The 25154-nt window shown below is 34.0% G+C and overlaps 1 protein-coding gene across 11 annotated transcripts; it reads right to left on the bottom strand.

Moving 5' to 3' along the window:
* Positions 1-476: 476 nt before the first annotated feature.
* LOC105343952 (uncharacterized) lies at positions 477-24741 on the bottom strand. Of its 11 annotated transcripts, none has more exons than XM_066076193.1 (8): positions 19219-19403; positions 6447-6546; positions 5223-5318; positions 4726-5062; positions 3494-3676; positions 2995-3281; positions 1943-2706; positions 477-1129 (listed from the first exon to the last, which is right to left on the bottom strand). In XM_066076193.1, exons 2-8 carry the CDS (start codon positions 6533-6535, stop codon positions 780-782), a joined length of 2106 nt encoding a protein of 701 aa, XP_065932265.1. In that variant the 5' UTR covers positions 6536-6546; positions 19219-19403; the 3' UTR covers positions 477-779. The 11 variants fall into 11 exon arrangements, with proteins under 11 accessions (XP_065932265.1, XP_065932263.1, XP_065932264.1 ...); XM_066076191.1 differs by lacking the exon at positions 19219-19403 and adding an exon at positions 16415-16475; XM_066076192.1 differs by lacking the exon at positions 19219-19403 and adding an exon at positions 7908-8407.
* Positions 24742-25154: the final 413 nt, after the last annotated feature.

The raw sequence follows: 25154 nt of genomic DNA, 5'->3' as shown, positions 1-25154 counted from the left end.
AACCCACCCACCAACCATGATGACATTCTTCTGAGTCAACCACGTGCATGATCTTTTGTGTACGTTTCAGTAGTCACAGAGAAATATACGATTAGTGGTAACCACTTCCGTGTACGCTATGTATATTTCACACCGAGCACCTGGTTGATGCCATCGGTGAAATTGAACATGAAACATACATTTTTGTATTGAAGCGTAAAATTTACAACGTCCTCATTATCACGTTGTAGTAACCATCCCGAATTCTAGGTTTTATTTATTTTTCTCATGTGACAGAAACGCGTTTTGTCTTGTGTGTCTGGCATCTGGAATATATTGTTAAAGAACATAAAAAGATCATAAAAAATATTAACTTGTTACAACCCTTTTTACTTCATGTTATCATTATGCTTATTTTCAAATGTCACCTGTAAGTACTAATAGCCATCCCCCTATCTGAATCTTCCGGAAAAATTCTGATAGAACTGAACACGAGGTAAAGAGGTAAGCTTTTAATAACATTCATATATATCATAAATCTTGTAATATGCTGCATGCAAAAAATACGATTGCTACAAGAATAATCAAGTAAGTTATACACATATGTAAAATAAACTATATTGGACGGCTTGCTAACGAAATTTTATCACAGCTCAAAAGAAAAATGCATAACATATATACCAGGGTGTTTTTTTGTAACACGTGTAAATATGCCGCTCTCTGATGCGACCATTACAAGTTAAGGATTCCAGTTCAATATTACATTAGGAATATTGCATTAGCGATTTCCTCTTTGACATCTACTGATAAGGAGTGAACAAGGGAGTGAAAGCATCTGGGGACAGTTCCTTGTTATCCCGATGGCGTTCGAACACGATATTTGCGATTTCCTCCCGGCCCATGTCTCTCAGTGCGTTTGTTAGGGAGTTTACAGCTCCGTCCTTCTTGTCTTTGCACATGCGCTTCCAGTAAAGAAGGATTTTGTATGTGACGTCAGCCATGCTTAGACCGTTTGAAATGGCATCGAAACCGAGGCCAGTAATGGTGCTGTCGGGTAAATTCAGGTGAACGGCCAACGTCAGACCTTCCGGAACCAATTTAGATAAATTGCGCAGACTCTTTCCAGACAAAACTTTTGACTCTCTTTCAACTGAAAATATACACATTATAAGTTATTTCATCTTTAAAGATATTTCTCATATAAATCTGTAGTGGAAATTCAGGATTTGTGATACATACATGAATACAAAATAGTATTTTGAAAATACATGCATAGGCATACATTTTGTGTATGCACCAGTTTAGAGGCAATATCTAATATATGCACATGCATCATTAATGAATTGAACCTTGGCCAACTTGAGTTTGCATGCTATTTGGTAGCACTAAGGGTTGTTCCAAAGACAAAGTCTAACATTTCATCCATATCTAGCTGAATTCTAAAACATCTTTTAACAGGAGGGATATTAAAAACGAATAATAAGCTTCTACTGACAATTGTTCATCAGTATATTATTCATGCATCTTTTAAGATTTAGGGATTCTACTAAAACTACAACAACAATGTGGTTTGAAATAAAATTAATTAATCCATGCAATGCGGTTCATGCAAATGAAATTCGAGCTACACATGAAAAGCCGTCTTGACTATGTTGCAAACAAATGATTAAATCTTTACCTCTTGCTGTGAATCAAAATAAGATAATTATCATAAATCAATTAAACAGGTTTTATACCCATCCGAAAAAAGACAAATGAAAATTAAATAAATCAAAATGGAAATTCTTGTTTAATATGAAATGACAATAAATACTGATAGATAAATGGTGTTCATTTTTTCTGCATCTTTGTGAGAGTGAAAATGTGGAAAGTGATTTTAAAGTTGTAAGATACTGCTTTTCAAAGGAAAAGTTATCGTTCTTTTCAATAGAACGTATAACTTCAACATAAGAGAAATACTTACTTATAATTGGCTTTCTATTGGTTCTCATCAGTCTCTCCATTACAGTTGGCGGGAGTGGTTTAAATTTTTGAATTACAGGGACTTCCGGTTTGTCCTCTTTGAATACAGGGGTATTCAATATGTCGAAATTAACCTTTTCTTTCTTAGGTTCGGGTTCTTCCGGTACGAACTCTGGTTTGAAATAAGCTTTGACGGTTTCCTCGTCGATTTCAATATGAATGGAACATGTACAGTTCTCTTTAAGGTTTTTGTCTTCAATCCCAAGAGGATCGAGGTTTATTGCACCACTGATTGCGCGTTCTTCGTTTGTTTTCGGCTCTATGACAAACTGTCGGTAACTTTCCGGTAAATACCGGAAATAGTGGAGTTCTCTGTTTTCCATATAATTGCTTTCTGAGTTAACTTTAATGTCATCCACCACTGAAAATTCCCATTTCATGCCATCGTTTATTTCACACGTAGGAGGAACTTGCAATTGGCGTGTTGGTTGCTGAAATTTTTGTGGCCGCCGAAAGAAATTGGTACCTTCGTCCTTTTTGACAATTTCTTTCACAACGTGTTTAAATCCCTTTTCACTCATCTCTTTCACACGACTCTCGAGTTTACTTAGTGGCATGCATTCTAGAACCAAAAACCAAAGTTTTTCCTGAAGGTTTAAGAAGGCCACGATTTCGCCCTTTTCCCGATTGTTGCGATTTTCTAGGACTTGCGCTGCGGGCGGAAGTCGTTTTTTCCTGTCTGGTTTGGACTGCATAACACAAAACCTGCAAAATAAGCGTTTGCCAAAAAATATTTAGTGATGTTGTTCTGCCTGCTAGAAATAACAAACGTGTCAACAAAATATGGTTGTACTATACAAATACTAATATACTTTTTAAGAGTATTGCATTCTTTTGGAAACGTGTCACAGAAGCAAGTATAATAAAATTATCTATTCTACAAGATTAAACAAGCTATTTTTCAGTTCTCCTTAAGTTTTAAGTTTTAGACATAGATTTAAAAAAAAAGAGATTTCGTTAAAACCACAACGGAGATACATGTATAACAATTACTTCGTGAGGGATTTTGTATCGAACGTCACGGTGGTTCTTGTGAATTTGTACTTTGAATCCACCAACTCCCAACCGTTTTCGGTTTTCTGAAGCACTGCGATGTCGTCATTCTCCTCCTCCACTTCAACTCCAGTCGGTAGAGGAAGCTTTACGGAAACTGCGCGTTTGAAAACGCAAGGTGTGCTGGGAATGAGGTCGATAAACTCCGTCGCCAAAATGAGGTCGGCTGTTTCCCCGGGGCTGAGTTCTTTTGCAAGCTGAAGTTTATCGCTGGGAATGGGATTTATCTAAAGAAAAGAATGATAAAAAAATTTTGCTGGTTTTTTTTTTCACAACACATACCCTAACGTTAATGTCAGAGACACAGAATGTAGTCGTTTGGTTGCTTGTGAGACATGCAAAATGAATGCAAACATCTGGAATTTAAAACATTTGAGCTTGACTGTGTAAGCTGGTAGATGCTTCATTTCAACTAAGTTCGTGTATCTATCATTTATACCTGGATTGCACATTGAAATGGTTTGTCATGCGCCTTCTTTGGGAATCGCACGCTGATGTAACGGCTTATGTGTGCGTTGTACAAACAGCCTTGTGGAGTGACGTCAAAGATCTCCTTTTTAGGGGTAAAGGTCACAATGAATATTCCTAATCTGTCCACCTCTAGTTCCACGGAGCAATCCTCCTGCAATGATTAATATTATTTATATCACGTTTCCATCGTTGTATTCTATATTCGGGAATGTTGGGTGAAGAGTACTAGTTGGAGGAAAAGTGAACCCAAGTTCTAATTAAGAGAACAAACGTTTACGTCTAAAGTTATAGGTAAAAAACGTAACTGGTTACTTGTAACAACAAAACGAGTTTGGAACCTTTATAGGGACTTGGACACGATTTGACTAAAATTTGAGAAAATCTAGTCGTATATAGCCAAGTATATTATATACATGGACGAAATAGATCTCAGTTAATTCAAATTCTCTATTATATAATTTCTAACAACGCCCAAATACAGATTTTGAATAACGAGTCAATGTTTTACTTGAGCATCGAAACCAAACCAACTTGTTGTGAAAACAAAGAAGTTACAACAAGTTCACCAGAGAATAGGAGGGTATACTAAGTCAATACGTGGAGTGTTTACCATTCAACTTTACGATACCATGGAATGTTTGTCCACTCTTCATTATAATGCGGGGCATTTAATTTAACTTTAATATACCTAACCCCTTTCACTTTTTTTCTGAACGTGAATTCTGCGTTTCTATATTTGAATTTGGAGAGTAAAGTGAGGGGTGTTTTTCTGCAATTGATTTAATGCCTTTGGTCACTATTTATTGAACACGTCTTTGTTATTTCTATCGACCATTTTAAAGTACATGGTACTTAATTATTGTACATAGGAAGAATATTATCATTGGCACCTGACGTCATGTATTTTTTCTAATTAAAAAAAAATACACCTTGCAAAGGTTACAAATAATGAGAAAAATGTATAAAGTTAGGCACCTGTGGAATATATCCTTATATATGTGATTTATTTCAAATCACATTGTACCTAATCATTGCGATTTTTTTTTAAATTTTGTCTTGCCCGATCGAACACACTTTTAATACATATGGTGAGTGCTCTGGTTAGTAATAAACACTTTTGCAATCCACAAACGAGTTCATCTAAAACTCATTTTGTAAAAGAAGTGCACGTCCAATGCCGAAATCTGGCTTTTTTATTACCTTCTTTAAAAATCCAACATCCACCCATTCATTTTCATCGCTCCACTTTCCTTTAACGTTTATTTCATTGTGTTCAGTCTCGATTTGGTAGTACGGAATTTGAATGATAACTGACTTCTTTAGAGGATGCATGGTCGATTGTAGCGTGTATATTTCGCTCGTGATGTGTTCGTATGACGGGAGGGTGGGGTAGTATTTCCATCTCTGTGAAGGAGATGCCACTTGACAAGTAATAGTGTCTTTTTTGCCAAACAGCCCTTCCGGCAAGATCAGTTTCCCGCCATTCGGAAGTCCGAAATTCCCGCCCTTTTTACCCGGCGAGTATGTTACTTTTAAGCTGAAAAAAAAAATAATTAAAACCCCAGGTTAATTAAAATTGCACCCAAAAAATAATTTTAAAACTGTTCACCTTTTGCGTAAACTTATTCTCTTAAAGTGAGAAAATTATTTGGCAAATGAGTTTTTAATATACTTGTTGAAAATAAAGAAAAACTAACTGTGCGTCGTCGTCCATGAAGTCTTTGTTAGTTCCTATAGCAACGCTACACGAATTAGAAATTTCTTTGTTCTTCATGCTTCCGCCACTCTCGGACCTGAAATTACCATAAAAACAATAAAAATGGGCCAAGTAATTGCGAAATTGCTTGTTCCGACCAAAGACGACTGCTTCTGTGTTGCTATGAATAACGAGACTTGTTTTATCCAAGATTTTTATGTTCTTATAAAAGCGAAAACTATGAGGCCATTACTGGCATCTTTCTTAATGTCGTATTTCAAAATTGACTAAAAAACATTAATGTCAGAATACAAACATACATCAGATGAGTAATATATATGAGCCTTACTTGCAAAAGTTTTTGTTTGCAATATTTTAAAGAACCACTCAAAAAATAAATTGCACTCGCTTCATTTGAACATTAGATTTCAATATCAGGTGCTACTCAAAGTCTCATAACGAACTGATCAAATCAACCGATGCATCATTTCTAAATTAAAGATAAACATGTAGAGAGAGAATGAGTCCGCTACCACGATAGACAAAGTACAACATATCAATCACTGGAAACCACTGTGTTTAAATTCATCTCAGAGAGAGAGAGAGAGAGAGAGAGAGAGAGAGAGAGAGAGAGAGAGAGAGAGAGAGAGAGAGAAGAGAGAAGAGAGAGAGAGAGAGAGAGATTTCAACTTTCATCCATTGCACCGATAATGGCAATGGCTTTTTTTTTAACAAAAAAAGAGGAAACCATATTTCTTTCAGATAACAATCTACCATTACCAAGAACATTAGTGAATATGCATGAATAGAAACAATATCAGACTACCTGAAGAAAAAAAAAGACATCAGAACAGAAACAGCAGAACTGCGTTTCGTTGCCTTAGATGACAAACCAGGAAAAAAAACCTTTATAGATTAACCAATTATTTCAAAAAGTAACATTGATGAAGAAGGAAAAGGGGAATTCAACAAGTGAATGTATAACTTTAACAATTGTGTTATAGCTAGTTTTGAATTCTATAAATTTTATAATTTAGAAGAGTCATAAAAGTTGAGATCCTCACGAGGAAAAAAAATCGTTTTAGGTTAAAGTGTTGAATATCATCAAGGTCTCTATGAAGACTACGAAGAAGTTAAACTTAATTGTTAACAGATTCTGAAAACGAAATTAATCTACGCCTATTATAATAATCCTCTACACCCATCTATTACAGTTTGTTCTTACGCTGATTCTGAAACAGTCGAGTCAGACTCAAGGTCAAATTTGGGTGTTGGGATGACAAACACCCCCTTTGCTTTGGCTTGAAACCTCATGTTAAACCGATCTAGAGGAAGAGAGCATGAGAGAAAATATTGAGTGGAACTTGACCAAACTTTAACGCACATACACTTTATTAAATATAGAGAAGTAATAAACCTCGCTGTGAGTCCAGATGTTGCTAACAACACAAATCAATTAAATCGGCCATGAATACCATTATACAAATATGAAGAACAAAATTGCTTCTATTTATGGACACATTTTATCATTTAAACACTTTCCATATCGTACTTAAAAATTTAAATCCCTTTTCATACTTAACATTTTAAATGTCAAAAATGTTCATTTTAAATTGATTGCTATAACCAATTGCACGAGCAAAAGAAAAGAAGGATATGTTTTGCCAATCATTTAATCATTATTTCGATCCATTTGAGAAAAGAAAATTATAGTTCTGTACGTATATTGCACTTTCTGAATAAAGTTTTTTAAAGGGTCATTAAAATACTTTAACGTATAATCGCTCTCGTTATTGTTTGCTCAGAAATAGATCTTGAAATGGTGTTTTTCTCTCTCTACGGAACCCGATGTACTTTTCTGTGAAACGAATGTCACAATGATCTTGGTTTTCAGTGAAAAAAGTGTGTGTCATACAAGATATAATTGCATACTCAAACATATTAATCTATTTCAAATGTGAAAGACGGATAAAGTTATATGAACATGAAATGATTAAAACAATAAACACTATTTAAGAAAGCTGATCACATTGAAAATTAGGCACTTAAATCAAAAGAGGAAAAAAAATCGACTTTCAATAAGAGCCACATTTTAAATCTAGCGATAAAATGAGATGATATTGATGAACTACAATAAATCCCATTCACTCCTAAAACGTTCCATTTTACGAACAAATATTGGGGCGACTTAACGGAAATGGATAATCGTTTATTAATCGAAACACCTGACGAACTAATTGATTGCTGAAGTACTGGTAAAGTTTCAGGACACCTGTTAAAGCATTAGTTTGGACATGTTCTTTACACATTTTTGGCAATAATTCATTTTTTCTTAACAGTTTCTAATTCATTCGGAGTTGCTTACGATATCTGTCTTTTTCTTGTATAAAGATTACCTGTCCTTATATAGAAAAATCAGACTAAAGATTGGCAATATACCCATAATGGGAAATCTAGATCTTATATAACAAAAATGTGCCGGGATGGATGGTGAGGTAAAAAAATTCTTTCTTTTCATGACATTTAAGCGTGAATTAATAGTTTGGTTCAGAAAGTATACATAATTTGATCTCCAACCCAATATAAATGACACTTTCACACGAGAGAGAGAGAGAGAGAGAGAGAGAGAGAGAGAGAGAGAGAGAGAGAGAGAGAGAGAGAGAGAGAGAGAGAGAGAGAGACTCACTCAGGAGATGGCCGTTTCTTGGCAGTGGCATTAGAATTCCGTACAGTTGCTACCGGCATTGCTGGTGGTGTGAATTACGGAGAAAAAAAATCCTTAAAAAATTACAGTTCTTTTTATACAATTCGAACACTGAGAGTCCTTCATAATTTAAACTCCGAGGGTATCTAGATATATCTTATTCATTGTCCACACAAAAACACTTCAAAGAAGATTGAACTCTCTCTCTGTGCTTTTCTCAAGACGTCAATGCCATTGATCTTATATAAAGTATTCCAGGTTGAAGAAAGCGAGTATAGTCACCCTCTTGATTGACGTTTGTCGTTATGGTTGTTTACGACATACCAAAAAACAATTCCGCCGGTGTCGCTAACCAATGAATCAGTGTTTTAAATCGCGAGCCTGAAGCTCATAAGCCACTGGAGTTGATATTGTCACCAAAAGTTCCTTATATCAGATCAAACTTCCATACAGTAATGCCTAGTAATGCTCATACAAATATTCCTTAACGCAAAGTAAACGCTTTGAGGTCCTGTCAAGGGTAAAATTTAAATCGATGACATTTAAAACTCCACCAGGTATTAACGAGCAAAGTTGAAAGACAGTTCAAATGCAAAAGGCTTCTCGATGCAACTAATGAAAAATACAATAAGGAGAACTCGTTATTTCATTTTGCGACAACTCTCAGTGGAAATCAAAAACCAGGGTTTTTTAGTCAAAAGTTTCCATTAACAAAACGAGTGGGAGTTGCGGCCATGGCAATTACATTTAAAACAAATCTATAAATAATTAATTTCTTACAGACTCGGTATATCAAGCAAGCAATAATTCGCTGCTTGTGAGATTGTTGGGGACAAATTCTGCGAAGAGCTGATGTTCTTTTTGTTTATGGTATATTGCCCGATCTGGCAAGAAATATAACTCTTATCGAGGATGTCATCAAAGTGAGCAGCAATCATATTCTAGCCGGGTGTATTTAAGATGGATGACAAAAATGAAACACGATGCATGAAACACTAATATAATGTTCATAAACTACCGCAATATAATCAATTAAATCTTTGTGTATGTAGATGACGACCTAACAGCTGTTTTCACACCAAAATCAATCGGAATTAGATTAATTCTATTAAGATTAAGATTTTTATATGAACCCGTGTATTATGCGGCGGGGGTTTATGCAGCTGATGAAAAGAAAAAGGGGCACCGACCCAATCTATTCAAACTTTCACTTCATGTATATCAAATAAAATTTGATCTATAGCGTCACTTCAACTCAAAAGATTCTCTCTTTTTGCCATTCCTGGGGAAATATGTTAAAACAACTTTAGGAACATTATACAAACAAAATTAATAACAACTTTAGGAACATTTAACAAACAAAATTAATTTATAATTAACATCATACTAAAATCTTTTTTTTTTTAAATCTGCCCTTAAGTGGGGCCTCTCAATTTGTGTTAAGGCCGGGGATCTATTCATCGAATGTTTTCCATTGTCAAAAAAAGATTGGAGGTTCATTCAGGTTTTTCAATCGTGAACTGTTAAAGTTGATTGAGCAAATAATTAGTCATTACATTTAACGCAACTTAATTCGCAGCAGTGTCTGTGTATTGAAAATGTTCCTTATTTGATCATTAATATGTTTTTAAAGATCGTTTCTCGCAAGTTTAACGACCGACTGAAATTGATTTTTAAATTCAAAATGAATTAACAACAACGGTTGGACATTTAATTCAATGACATATTCTTATCTAGTTTTTATCTATTTTACTTTTTCATATCTATTTTGTTCTTTCTTTCGAGAATTTGGGTTGAGGGTTTCGCTCATGTACAATAAAAAAGTGTAAAAATGTAACTTAATTTTTCAGAAATCTCTCTGGACAAAACTACAGGCATAGAAATTAACAAGTTAACTTTTAAAAAGGGTGTAAAGAAAGTTGCAAGGAAATGGCGTTTCCGTTGCTTGTTCCATAGCTCTTTCAAATGAAACCGACATATATTGATTCCAGACATTATAGTCTTTAGATAAAGATTCTGTATCGCTTGGGAAAGCTAATTCTGACACCAATTTGAGAAATTCCATTGAAAGGCCCGCGTTGTGTTGAACCCCTTCCGCTCGTGATGTTGTAGGAATTGTTCAAAATCGCAAAAGAAAGAATCGATTTTCAAAAATCAACCAAAAGGCTGATTGATTTTGAATTAAGAATATTTTTGTTTATGCTAAAACTCCATTCTAGATTATAATAATTATTTTTGCACAAAGCTACACCCGTAAAAGATAAGTCAAGTTATCACTGTTTTTGCGTCATATTTGTGACGGTCATAGAATAATAGCTTAATTGCTGTATGAGATATGTATCAAGAAAACAATATGAGAGAGAGAGAGAGAGAGAGAGAGAGAGAGAGAGAGAGAGAGAGAGAGTTATAAAACAGAGAAACAAATTGTCATTATTTCTCATGATACTGCTGTCTGCAATGATATCTATTTCAACTCTCCCCAAAAATATGATTTTCTTCGTTTCATTTATAACATAAAATTATATGTAAATTCTTTGAATGAAAGGAATTAATTACTGAATTTGGTCCTAGCAACAAACAACGAATGTCTTGTTCACTTACTTTGTTAGGAACCTATCCCTCGTTTAGATGCATACATAGTTTCAAAAGGGGATAACTTTGATTGAAAACAGAAATACAGTTTAAAAACTTAAACGTGACTTACTTGATGATATTTTGCTGTATAAAACAAATTGCATGCCACCACTTACTCATTATGGAATTATTAATTGATTAAAATCGTTTAATTGCTGATCGCTTTTATATACTAAGCTCAATTAACATGTTAGCTTTATAAAAACCCTGAAGGAGTAAGCCAGAGAATGCTGTTTATTTCGCGCCATGTGCAGGTTTACGTGGGCTAATCGTTAAACACCGAGTGCACTTTATTTGATTATTAATTATTAATCATTAATAACGGTCTAATTGTTGATGGGATTACTTATACTGGTCTGAGTCAGAACTTAGTCTTATCGGGTTCATAAACAAAGTCGGGGATAGCAATGACGAAGTTTGGTTTTAAAAGACCGAGATTGTTTAGAAAGAAGAAAAACAATTATCTTAATTTATTTCAATCGCTTCATTTAACAAGATCATATCTCCGGGAATCCCTTAGTGGCGTCAAATTAGATTGTTTAACAAACATAAAAGCACGCGTGGCAACGATCGCCCGAATTGCCTCGGAGTCAGGGATCAGAAATACAATATCTGTCGTATTAAATTCATAATCCGAGTAACTCACTATTATTGTCAATCGATGAACTGTTGTGCCCTGCGAAATTCCGTTTAATCAGCGGTAATCAAATTTGTTAACCATCTATTTTAATTGTTTTGAATTAGTAATTAAATACAAAAAGAGCGGCTGCATTGCGTCTAGCCACGAACATTTATTTCTTTCCATTTACCTGACCAATTAGCCTCCCTGTTTAGGAAAAACTAAATGCCATATAAGAAATACACAAATATTGCTATTTTTCATCTTCACCAAAAAAAAAAAAAAAAAAAAAAAAATAAAAAGGGGATCTATTTACAAATTCAAATTACACCGTTCAGAATACCAATATGACGATTGGGTTTTTATACATTTGAAAATAAGAAATATTTATTTTTAATACATAACAAAATAATTCATTTAATACAGAGTTAATTTATACACATTAACATATACTTTTGTTAAGCCGATATCTACCAATAATAAAGAACAATAATATCAATTACAGTAAACTACATGTATATCAAGTACAAAAACGTACTGTACCTTCTATTTCTGTTTGGCATGTTATATTTTTTGTTATCCGAAACATACACTGTTTTATTGCAGAGAGATGAATTTTAAATGCAAATGACTCTATACACGAAGGCTTGAGCAAACAGAAATGTCTCGTCTGCGATTCAACAAGAGAAAAAAAAATTGAGAGAAAGAGAAGTAATGCAAATGCTTGTTTTGTCATCGCCAATATTGCCCAAACTTGTGCTTTTATTCTTTTGGTATTTGTACATACATATCCCATTCGTCGATGAATAATGGTCTTTCATTCAATCACCTGTTCAAAAATGTTTGTTTTGTTTTTTTTGTGTTTGTGAATAGTAGGTGGAATCGAATTGATCATGAAATACAAGAAACTTAAGTAAATATTTAATGGAACGCGAAATCGTCATAACCATTGCAATCTATAAAATCTGTTCACACAACCCTTGTGAGTTGATTTTAATTCTTTAATTTGTCGCATAATCAATACTATGATCATGTTCTATTACAAAAATCTTTAATTTCTGATAAGTATTTCATTAACCGGCTGTGTCTGTTTTCTGAAAAATACCAGGTTTATGTTCTTTATTTAATCCAACACCCAAATTCCCATTTTTTAAATTTAAAAACTGTTAAGGCAAACTTTAATCCAAAATATTAACATAAATGATTTGCAATGGAAGCTAAGCTGATGCATGATGGTTCTTATGATGCTGATGCCAATGACGAGTAAAAAAACAGGAATTGCACCAACCCTCTCTTAAAAAACCTTATTTTTTAAAAAGTTGAAAATAAAAAATTAAAGGGTAAGAATTTTTTTCAAGAAAAAATTCTTTGAAAATAAACTATGGAACAAAGAGCAGATAGATGAAGAACATACCATGCTTGTAAAGGCGAATATTCCTCGATCTTGTGTGTTGCAGGGACTCTTAAAATTATGTGTTTAAGCGGGGGCACCTTTTGTATTTATGACATCTAAGAAGGCAGTTGAAGCAACGAATTAAACGCACCTTTAGTTAGACTTATCAAAAGACAGCAATTCCATATCCGTCATACTTCATTTAAATACTCTGACAAATTGCTTATTCCTTAAATGTATATGGGTCGTCATGAATATGGAAATGAAAGAGTATAGGCCTACATGTATAAATCAACGTATTTGAAGAAATGGTTGCGTTCGAGTTGGTTACAGTATGTACAGTATGCAACTGTCGATGACTTCTAATGAGTTTGCTGTTAATACAGTTACGAGGAACTGATCAATACATTTCTTTTGACTCCAATCTTGTTTGAGTATTGATTTTTCTTGGTGACATTTGTCATCATTTTATTAATAATCATATGTTGCATTAGAGGTATTGTCCGCTTAGCATCAATTTTGGTTTTTTTTTCCAACGTTGCAAACATAAGGTTTCAAATTGATTTATGTGTATTTTTATTACTAATAAAAAGTTATTTGCAGCTAGGCAGTATTAAATATATAAAAAATCTACGTGTTGGTTTTAATATCAGAATGCAATAAGGTATTGATAAAGTTTGACAAATTAACGTTATATTGACACCAAGAGAATCTAGATATGTCCATTCTGACATATTTCATGTTTTGAATGCAATGGCTCATGTGACTAATAATTATGATTGCGTGGATGTTGACAGTACAAAGAATTTCTTCAAGAACTGTTTTCAGTGTAGTAGTGAGGGAATGTTGGCGTAGAATGTAGGAAGTAGTTATAGAGACAAGCGCAACTATGTGAGCTAGATGGTCAAATAGAAGTGAAGTAAATGTTGTGTTCTGTTGTATTTACAAAGGAGGAACGATGCAGTTAAAAACGACAATGACAGCGAGTCTACATAATACATTGCAAACATGTACATGTACTAGTATATCACGCAAGTCGGTTGGTTCGAAGTGAATTACTGATGAGGTTAACACTGCCGACAATGGCCCTCATATTGGTAAAAAGAAAATAATAAAAAAACAACAACAACGAGTACATACTAAAGTTATTGATCATATCTTGCAAATACAGCAACAAGATTAGCTAAGTGTTCATTCATAAAAGCTTTTCTTTATTCCATATTTTAACGTCGTCAAGAGACTGAATCTTAAGGGTCCCTAATTGCAAGTTAGTTCCTATACTATGTTAAATGATATTATGCATGGAAAGCCGACACGACAGAAAACAAAACGGTGACAGAGCCATATTTTCTTTTTTTCATTTTCGTTATAATACATTTCATTGCAGACGGAGGGTGGTACGTAAAGATAGATAAAGGGTAGGCAATACATGAAAAGTGGCTTAAAACATTGCACATACCCTTAAAATTCTTCGACAATCTAACCTTTAGGCATTATTTGAATTTTTTTCATAAACAACAACACTGAAAGTCGTGTATATCTACATATATTTCTGATAGTGTGGCCTTCTCTCTCTGTGAAGATTTGACATTCCGAGATCTTGCATTCTTGGATAGGAGGTTAGATATTGGTCGTAAATTAAAGCCTACTTATGCACTGGGCGATTCCGATAAGTGTTATCATTTACCTAGTCACTTAAAGTGATATACAATCTGGACTCAATCGATATTTTAAAGTGGCTCACTGTCTCAATGTATTTCGATGAATACGTTCTGTGGGAGATTTTTTTTTAAGTTGGGATTTTGGCAGGGAGGGGCTGGAGAGATTTGACAACCTTTATAACCTTTTGTTTGGGAAAGGGCTGAAATAGGCTGTTCCTGCTGCCTACTCCAATTCAATATATTATATTGAATAAAATATTGTTTAAATCAAACCTACTGTTTTGTTATAGGACTCAGAAGCGGCAGCACAATACATGTGATGGTTTACAAAGATACTGAATTGAAAACAATTTGTAGATTATACATGTATTTATATTTGGCCTATATGCAAAACGCTATAGCTACATGTATATATTCGTCTACCACCATTCTATACAACCATTTATAATATTTTAAAAACTGTGACAATAGGACTTCACGATCGGCATATTGATTTATCAACTTTAAAAAGATTTCAAGGGAAAAATTTATTTCTTTATTTCACACCAACTCTCTAATGCCTGCTAATAAAAAAGCCACTTCTACCATACAAGCCAAAAAAAAGCCCATATATTTTTCTCTATGACCCGTTCGAACTTCTGAATGACGGATCCTCTTTACATCCCAATACAATGTACTCAAAACGGGAGCATTATGTTCTGTCCTTGAAAGGAACAACTTCAAGTTCTGTTACAACAGAGTTATTATTCGTCTGGATATTGGCGAAATGTTGGCTTTCAAAGCACCATAAAACTTTGAATTGTCCACTTTGAGGAGATATGAGAAAACCGAAATCTTCACATGAAGCGGGCACTTAAGACGCTGTTCATCTATTGTGCCTATTTACAGTGAAGTCAATACAACTCGATTACTCTTTTTATGTCGATAGAAGTCTGTTCAATTTTGTTTGGATGACTTGCAATTCAATCGCTGATGTTGACAGTTCGGCTGTTTACAAACAAAATTTTGGAAATCCGAAGCAAGTGCTTTTAATCGCATTTTTGCTTATTGAAGGAATGTAAATCTTTCAACTCTAGATAATCAAACTTGACTTCAGAACGACGATTTGTCAATGTTTGCATGATTAAATCTGAAAACCCAGTGTCTCCAATTGTAATCTTTCAAAAGTCATTTACTTATAACGTAGTTTCCATAAATCATAGATCATTGCACAAATCAGGGGATAGGATGTTTTGATTACTCTCAATAGCCAGAAAATTGGACCTGGGTTACAGGTATTTTTCTTTTAAAGAAGCAATTATACACCTCGTGTCCTGTGTCAAGTTCTAGTAAAGAATTAAAATTTAAACATTTCGTCAACGTATTGTGTTATAAAGTGCGCAATTTTTAAAATGTTGTCGTCAGTTTTTAAAATTACCAAGTACGCGAATGCTCGCACGGACTGCATAGTATTCTTATTTTTAACAAGTCTGGTGTTTATGAATGTACGTGTATATGTGGAATCATGATTCTGAGTTGAAAAATAAATATAGGAAAATATATGATTGTAACACACCAGAAAACACGTATTCATGTCCAATTTTGTGTTTCAGTCGTTCGCTACATTATCTGTGACTTTAAAAAAAAATGATATTCAATATACAAATACTAGCACATTAGTCATTTGCTAACTGTCATAAAAGAGGGTTAAAAATACAAATAACCTAACTGTAAATATATTGTTTTGTTCTTACAGTGGTTAAAATAAAGGACTTCTTGAAAGTTATTTGGTAAATCGTTTTTGCCTTTAAGTACATCTAATTATTCGTTTTTTGGGGAGGGGTTCATGTAAACAACCATCATTCGATACCCCCCTGGAAGACCAAAAAGAAAGGACAATGGAGAAACAACTCAAGACGGAAGTAAGAAAACAATGAACACAACCAAATCCGGATTGGATTTCTACCAATTGTTTTCAACCATTGAGACAAAAGACAGTTGAGCTTCACTAATCATCCCCTACCCGAAAACAAAAATTACAACAGCAATAAAAAAAACACGAAACAATAACAACCCATTGCAATTTACCATTCTACCTATTCTTGAAAATATTAATAATATAAATAACAAAAAAACCAACAATATGTTGATCTGTCAAAACAACTTTAGGAATTTAAAAAACAACATAGCAGTTACATGTTACCTTTTTCCTCCCTCGGCCATTGGAGGGTTAGATTCTCATAGTCCATACAGACTTATGTACTTCTAGTCCGTCTGCGAGATTTATTTGGGCTTATCATAATCTCCAAGTTATATAGGCATTTAATACACTAATCGACGAGTGATTTATTCCAAAGAACTTCTGTACAAACATATCACTTTGTTAATGCTTTTCTAGTCGCGAGTTTACTTTATAGCGCGACGTTTTAATCTCCCAGGAAATCTTCAGCGCTCCGATTTTAAAAGAATCAATTTTCCGATGGTTGCTTAGGGTACCTTTGGCTAACAATTTTTAAAGTATAAAAAAAGTTATATATAAATTAATGAAAAATTAATGTATGGTTTGATGCTTCGTCGACATGGCCTGTTTTTAAACTGTCACGAGATGAATTTACATTGCAATTAAAGCTTGCCTGAGGTATTAGACTGTTTTGATCTAAGAACTGTAAGAAAGACCGCGTATTTCAATAACTGAAGTTACCATACCAGACAAGCACACCATTAAGATAAAAAAGCTTAAACAACCAACATACACACAGCATTGCTTGCCGGGGTTTCCGGTGGTGGGGATGTGTGTTGAGGGGGTGGTGTTTCAATAATTTCGATTTGCTTTATGGTTAGTGCAACAAGATATTAAATGCTTTCGTCACTTTAGAAACAGTGTTTTCTGGCCAACACCGGAATGTTTAATATGAAATAAAGAAGATCTTAATATGACGACCCTTAAATTGACCTGCATGTGTGAAAACAACAAGTTGAATAATTCACCCTACAATACAAAGGGATAACAAGTAAACCATATCAAACTCGTGTTTCATTTGATCAAAACAAATCCGAAATAATCATCAAACTTTGGAAATCTCCACTTGAACATTTCTTAAATCTGGTATGTACACTTGCTTCGTGTAGACGATTAAAATCTACCAAAATAGGCTAGATGAAACATTACAATTAAATCCTACAAAGGAAAAATAGAACTTTACAATGGAAAGGTCTGATCCTATTCTAAAACATGTTTTGAAAACAAATTACATCGTTGAAAGTTTCTCTTGACGAAAGTGTCATGTGTTGAATGGTTTGGTGATATTTACAGTGTGGGGGTCCATTTCGTGCAGGTGCAAGAACAGATAAACTAGACCAGTTGTAAAGTAGTTTCATTTATAAGGAATTTTCAAATAGGAATTTCATTTGTAACATGTTTTTTTTACATGTAACTATTGCTTAATATTTACAAACTATGATAACGCTATCTTAAAATTATAAAAACTATATATAGTCTCTATACATAGACGAAATATACGTGTACTTACAGTATCACGTTTAGTTTATCATCAAAGAACATGTATCCTGTATTCCTTCGCTGTAGAAAATTGCATTGCAGAGATTTCAAATGTAACTTATATACCGGTAACTCATGAGAGATTACAATTTAAATAAACAGACAATTTGTAAAACAAATTTTAATTTGTCACGTAGGCAGTTTAATCAAATATTCCGGATTTTCTTCATCATGTCATAATCTTTCAAAATTCGGGTTTACGACCTAAACGACCCACTTCCTATTCAATTTTAAGTGGATTAAAATAAAATTGGTTTTAGTCAACCGGATTTGGATTTGATATTTATTCTTTAAATATCCCATCTTATTGAAAATTGTAAATGATAAATTGATCAGTTATAATAATATTGAACTTTCTTCCTTCAATTCAACCCCAATGTCTAAGTTACTAAGTGCAAGAGAGAGAGAGAGAGAGAGAGAGAGAGAGAGAGAGAGAGAGAGAGAGAGAGAGGGGTACATGTAGTAGTGTAAAGTTGTTTTCTGTCTGTTTTGTTCTTTAGAAAATGAAGCTAGTGTCATTAAACGTTTTCACTAAACCTTTTTGTGCTTTAAAAGGAAAGATACATTTCAATTCTAAGCCGATTGAATTTCGTATTCAGATTTTGGTCATAAAACCCGGAGACGAGTTAGAGGAAAGGTATCAAATTTAAAATCGCAATTTAGCAACGGCAGATTCGAGACAAAACAACTTTTGATATCGCGACAGTAGTGTAGAAAACATACTGTATATGAACTTAAAATAAAAAAAATGAACCTTGGAATTCTTAGATTTTCTGGTGATAAATGTCGCACAAACACGTTTTAAGGCAGTTATTTATGCTCAGACTCAACAACCGAGTTTTTTTATGTACTTTTGTTTATCCAATACTTAAATGAAATCGACCTGTCAAATTTCATGAAACTCTGTGTCCAGCAAAAACCATACAAGATCCTCATTCTTATTACCATCAAGTTCCAATATATCTACTTAACTGTCTTGTAGATCAAACTTTTGCAGAAGAGACAACTAAAGAATCCAAGACCTATTATCACCTCTTATAAGAAGCGATTCTTGACATTTTCTCTTTTTAAAACAATTTCAATGAATTTTGTAGACACGGAAGTCGGCTACATTTAGCTTGTGGCCTTTCAATGTTCCTCCACTCTCTGTGTTTATCCGATTATTCCCAAGTCAGATAGCGACTTTCAGTTGGAAGCTGTTTGTGGCATCTGATTACTCGAAATATGTCTTACTTTTGACATTAAGCCCACAATTTGGTTTCAAGAAAAGCTACCAAAGGAATGCGTTATCTTTCCCATCAATGTCGTGAACCATTTTTTAATATACTTATGTGGGTTTTTTTGCAAGGATACATATAAGTAAGGGTTATCGTGAAGTAAAATCTTCGTTTTAGCTTGGCGATTAGCTCAATGACTTGAATATTATCAGGAAGAACAATTTTCCCTACCTTTGTCTTGAATCTCAAAATCGGAACATGAAAGGATCTCCGTGGGAGAAAAAAATCTTCGTGGCGACTTGTCAATTTGGGTTTTTAAAAGTCTTCACAATCATTTTCTCTCTCCTGTCACAACCTCTTCGAGACTGGAGTTCTCTTTTAATATATGAATACACTAACCATGCATCAAGACATGGGGGCCAAAGAAAAAAAAATACATAAAAAGGATTTAATTCTATGCTGGTGTGTATATAGATAGTGGGACAGGTCTAGGCCTATATTGAAGCGATGCATTTGTACGCCAGTGACTTTTAAATAAGATATAATAAGCCTAGACACTCCATTATCTGTCACGGAGCTTTGCAAAGACTTTGTATATCTCTGTATGACCCTAGGGGTAGTCTCGGGGATATTCATTTACCTTAACTTTTGTCTCTCGGAAGGTATATCGAATGTATAGCACTCAATATTACAAGTATTTGAGGAGCCAACGCATGTTTGAGATCAGCACTTTTGAAATTCAATTTCACTGTGTTAATTTCTCGTTTCCTCGTAGAGGTATTTAATGGCAAGTCTGGGCACACTGGAGTTCTGAAATCGGAGCATTAATAAATGATCCCTAGTAAAGACCATTGGGAACCGTTGATAAAGCTAGATTAACCGCGTATCGACTTCGTATTACTATTGACATTCATCGCCAGACCGGGTAACTCGAGTACATTATATATCGAGTGCGAGGTTAAAATCTGCAAAAATGGTATGGATGAAAAAAATGATTATAGAGTTGTTTAAAGTCTGGATGGTTTTTCCTGGAGATGGTTTATATAGGAATCTCTTTCTCTCTCTCTCTCTCTCTCTCTCTCTCTCTCTCTCTCTCTCTCTCTCGTTCACGCGTGCGTTACGGACGTTCAACAGATTCATTCCACTTGTTAACTATTGCATATCCGGGAATCTAGGAGTTCGGAGGCATGTAGTGAATAGCCCGGCTTGATTTCGTTGATGTCCGTTGGACACAAGTGATATTCAGACAACTTCCGGTTGTTAAATGTTCTTTGGACAGTAGTTCCCCATGCATTGTGCACTCGCTTTACCTTAATATATCCGTTCATTACCCTTAATTTGGACCCGTTAGTTGAGTGTTGCTTGTACGGAACATATCCAGTAAATTATTAGGTTGTCCGGGGTTTTTTTTGCCATCACGACAGCCTCCAACAGTCCCTTTATTATCTGTTAGACGTCCGTCAGCTTTATATTATTACGCGTGATTTGGACAATCATTAGCATTCAAGTAGTAATATAGGCATTGTTATCGTGTATCTTTCCGACAATAGTAATTTTTAATGCTCTCGTAGTTAAAAAAATAAGGGAACTAAGTACATAAAATAAACCAGTATCAATTATTCAGATTACGTCACGAATGGTATTTCCTTCTAGGAAAGTGTGTATATTTCGTCATAACAACAATTATTAGGTATTCAATATACAACAACCATTTTTTCATTATTAATAAAGAATAGGGTTGATCATTGGTTTAAACAGGCAATCATCAATAAAGATTACGTCATGAATGGTACTTTATTACAACGACATTCACACAAACATTTTATATGCTTAATATGCCGAAGGTTTAATCTCTGGTAGTTTGGTACCAATATAAAGGGTTAACCAAAATGATTCAACCCCGGTATCCAAATAGCCTTATTTATTGCTCGATGAAAATTGCAATGAAATTTAACGGAAATATAATTTTCGTAAGGTATTTTCTTAATTTATTTATACATATTTCATGATTATAAGTTTTGGGAACCTCCTTTTAAGCATAAATCTACATTTGGAAATAATCAAAGGCACAAGGAATATGAAATATGGAACACCCCCTTTAAAATTAAAAAATAAAAAATTATATGGGACCAACAAATACGGTTCTCTTGTAACAAATAAAACCAAATTGTCTTTTTAAGCTTTGGATTTTTTTCAAAGCATTTTTCGACTGATGTCATAACAGAACGTCATACGCCTTCAATCAGTCAGGGAAATTATAATTTTTTTTTCCACCGTCGAAATGATTTTTGGTGGTTCGTGTGGATATGGAGGTAGTGGTTTTTTTTCAATAAAAATAAATAACCCGCTTTATCATGTTTAGAGAATTTTTTGCAATGATAGCTACTTTCATTGCCCTATGAACATTGTATTGTATTCTTTGAATATACCTTTAATGGTAGAAAAATACGCAATTTATCGTTGCAGAGAAGAAACAGCTAAATCTCCCATACATGGGTCAACTATTTGGATGTCTGGCGTCCGGCCGGGTTCTCAATGTAGCTTACTTTTGATCGATTGTGATATTATTTACGCATACCAATTCTCCATTAACAAAATAGCATACATTAAATAGAATTAATATCATAATATTTCCCTTTTTTGTCATTGTTTATTGACTTGTCATCAACAATATTTACAAGACCTTGGTATTTTTGGCGGTAATTTGAAGGTCGTTTTTTATGGGGTTTTTTTTACTTAAAAAGATTAATATATTATCAAATCTTAACCTTTAGAATGAACTTCTCATCTGTCCAAGAGTTTACGACAAATCGTGTCCTCGATTTTATTCAAAACATCTCTCATCAATCAAAAAATGTATTTTTATTCTATAAAGTATGAAGATATTGATCTCAATCTGACCGTTTTGTACTCGAAATGGATAGCACCACGTAAAACGGTAAATGTAAGAACACGAGTGTCATCGACAGTAATGTACACGCACTTCATTTCAAGATATATTACCTTGAAAGGATAACAGAGTCCGAGGTACATGTCAAAAAAGAAATAAACATTGTTCGTGTCCTTGAAATAGACATTCTTGCTTCCTCTGAAATATATAGGTACATGTACTCGAAATTCGTAGTCTATCCGTTTTAAGCGTGGGCAGAGTAAACTATCAATAGTAGATGTTTTACATAAATAGCCATATAAAAGGAATGACACGAAATAGTGTATTAATTCTAGTACAATGTATCACTTATTTATCATTTGCAGGCACGTAGCATCAGGGGTGGGGGGCAGGAGGTGTACATTGATATTAACAAAGGGTAATATCTTTTCAGTAGTTGTTTTTTAAAACTTTTAAAAATCAAAGGCTCATTTTCGCACAAATTTATAAATGCAATAATACCACCATCCACATACAAACAGATTGACAACATATCCTATTGAATTTCCCATTTTAAAAACTTGTTCAAATCACTTTTAATTTATGCCAATATTTCTCAAAAATATTATAATAATGGCTTTTTTTAAATTTCTTTAAAAACTCGGCTGGTCTTGAAAAACAACTATTCAATAAATAAAAAATGGCCTATGACTACGCGTTAAGCTGTAACAGAGACTATCGTTCTGTAATCGAAAACTTTCTTGAAAAGATACATTGCAGACTGGGGAAAAAAATCAATGGCGTATATTTCAAAGGCTCAATATTTCATTTTTCAATAACGACCATGTCAAAAGGCGAACTCAGAATAGAAGAAAACAACGCCAAGTATTGATCTTGATATCAATATTTCATTTTAAAACTTATTAAACTCAACTAAGTCAATATACTCCCCATGTAATATAGTTTTAAAAAAAACTTTTAGAATCGATTGGGCTGGAAAAGCCAAAAGTTTTTGTGGTATTGCGAATACATGTAAAGGGAGGCAATTGTAATTCAATTCGTAGATCGATATTAATTAAAATACTAGAAATATATTTGTTTCCAAAGAATATTGTTATAGCAAACTGTTCAAAAGAGTAAACCTGAAAATAGCATTTTAATCATAAGCAAGAGTTACTGTTCCTGACAACAATGGTCTGAGAAACCATGCACCTTAAGACAGGAATGGTGAAAGGACACTCGAGATTTTATAATGTCATCTGTTGATTGAGCCTCGTGCCAGACAACACTAAAGTGTGTTTTATACGATATATTATCTACAGGCATAAGAAACAGGACTGAAGAGTTTGACAAATATTGCGTACATATGTATGTTGTGCGAGTATTTGGATGTCATTCATCTTCTGTCCAGAATACTGACATCAGAAGTCATACGTCTATCTACCAAGTGATTATTTATGGTCTTCATGAATATTGGGAAAAATTTATATACGTGATTATCTACTGACTTCTATTCCAGAGAGAGAGAGAGAGAGAGAGAGAGAGAGAGAGAGAGAGAGAGAGGGGTAGTAATACAATGGAGTCGGATGGTGGTGTCTTGAGAAAAGAGTAAAATGTCGGAGTTAATTTTTTAGGAAACATTCTTTATTGGTAATTTGAGTACCCATTATCATTTCATTCCACAGGGTTTATCATTTTATCAACTACATCAAGCTTTATTGGGTTGGAAACACAATATATCAGTTGACGAGAAAAGAATAATCAGTTACATTTACATCTACCAAGTATGATTCCCTCTATTTATATAGAAATTTCAATTATTTCATAGCTCTTTATAAACTACGGAACTGAAATTTATGCGCCCCGATTATCGATTTCAGCGACTGAAACCGACAGGAAATTGACAGGACTGAAGTCTACACGCCCCGTTCATCGATTGGTCGAAACCTACAGCGACCGAAGAAAAATCTTGGACTGCACGAAATAATCATGATGATGTCAGACTCATATATTCCGATATGAGACGATTTGGCTGGTTCTTTTAGCTAACGTACTGTTGTACATTAACAGTAAATAAAGGTACTGTAGCGATCATTGCAGAAAAAAAAACGCTGTAAGCGGGATATGTATTTTTTCTGCAATGTCGCCACCTTCATATCCCGCAGGGATCACTTAAGAAAACATTTAATTGTTTACAATAAAAATCTTACTCTTACATGTATTTCAGACCATCTGCACTGTCATATTTTAAATTTCTAAATTTACTGGGTAAATGTAAAGCGGGTTGCAAGGTTGCAAATAACAGAGACGTGTTAATGATCAGCAGAGCGAGTGCTCGCGAGCGCTCGTAAAAAGTTCCTATAACAAAACACAAATTTTGGCGAGTGCTCGCGAGCACTCGCTCTGAACATTTATCACGCCTCTGATGTAAATTCAAATTTTTTGAAAGTGAAAAAAACGTTGTTTTTAACGTTACATATTTTCAATATAAACATATCTTTATTGTTTCAACCACTGTGTTCCCTACTGAAATTTACTAAGAAGTAAATGAATTTCAAATATTGATGGAAAATTAAACCGTTGAACTAACAAAAGATCAATTAATAACCTGCACAAAAAATGACTTACCAGTCCAGTACTTCCGGTTCAATTTCAGTCGCCTCTCGCGAAATGGTTGCAAATATCCATCGATATGTCCGTTGAATCTTTCCCCTGTCTTCCCTTGATGGAGGGGGTTCTCTGTACGGGGTCCGGGGAGTAAAATTAATCGGATCCAAGAAATTGATCGGCGGTACATCGTCCGTACAAGAATCTTGAGTAATCTTCTCGTGATGTTTGATCCGTTCATCAATACATTCCAAGATTTCCATCCTTAATTTCTATTCCACTTTCAACAGACTATATGCATATATATATACACCACACAGTTCGCATCATAACTATGAGGCTTGCGGATTTAGTCTGAGTTTAGTATCCAAGCGCTTGCATCTATTTTTGAAAACAAATATTGTCGTTCATTATGGCAATAAAAACGTGAAAAAGATTACAAGTTCTTGTTTGCTCGACAAGCCATCCTGCTAATTATCAGTTTATCATAACACACTTTAAAGTTATTAGTGGAATATTTCTTACCAATAAAAATGTCACCGAGTTCAAGAATGAGGGTGTTTATTTAATGGGGAAAAAAGTTATGTACTGAATGCATACTAATATCACAAATTACACGCAACATCATAAATATTAGACCTTGAATGCACAATGCACTCGGATTCCATCTTGCTCAAAATATGTAAATGTA

Source organism: Magallana gigas, chromosome 2 (genome assembly GCF_963853765.1).
Source record: "Magallana gigas chromosome 2, xbMagGiga1.1, whole genome shotgun sequence".
Lineage (NCBI taxonomy): Eukaryota > Metazoa > Mollusca > Bivalvia > Ostreida > Ostreidae > Magallana > Magallana gigas.
Note: the sequence above shows the minus strand (reverse complement) of the source record. Positions and strands in the feature narration are given on the sequence as shown.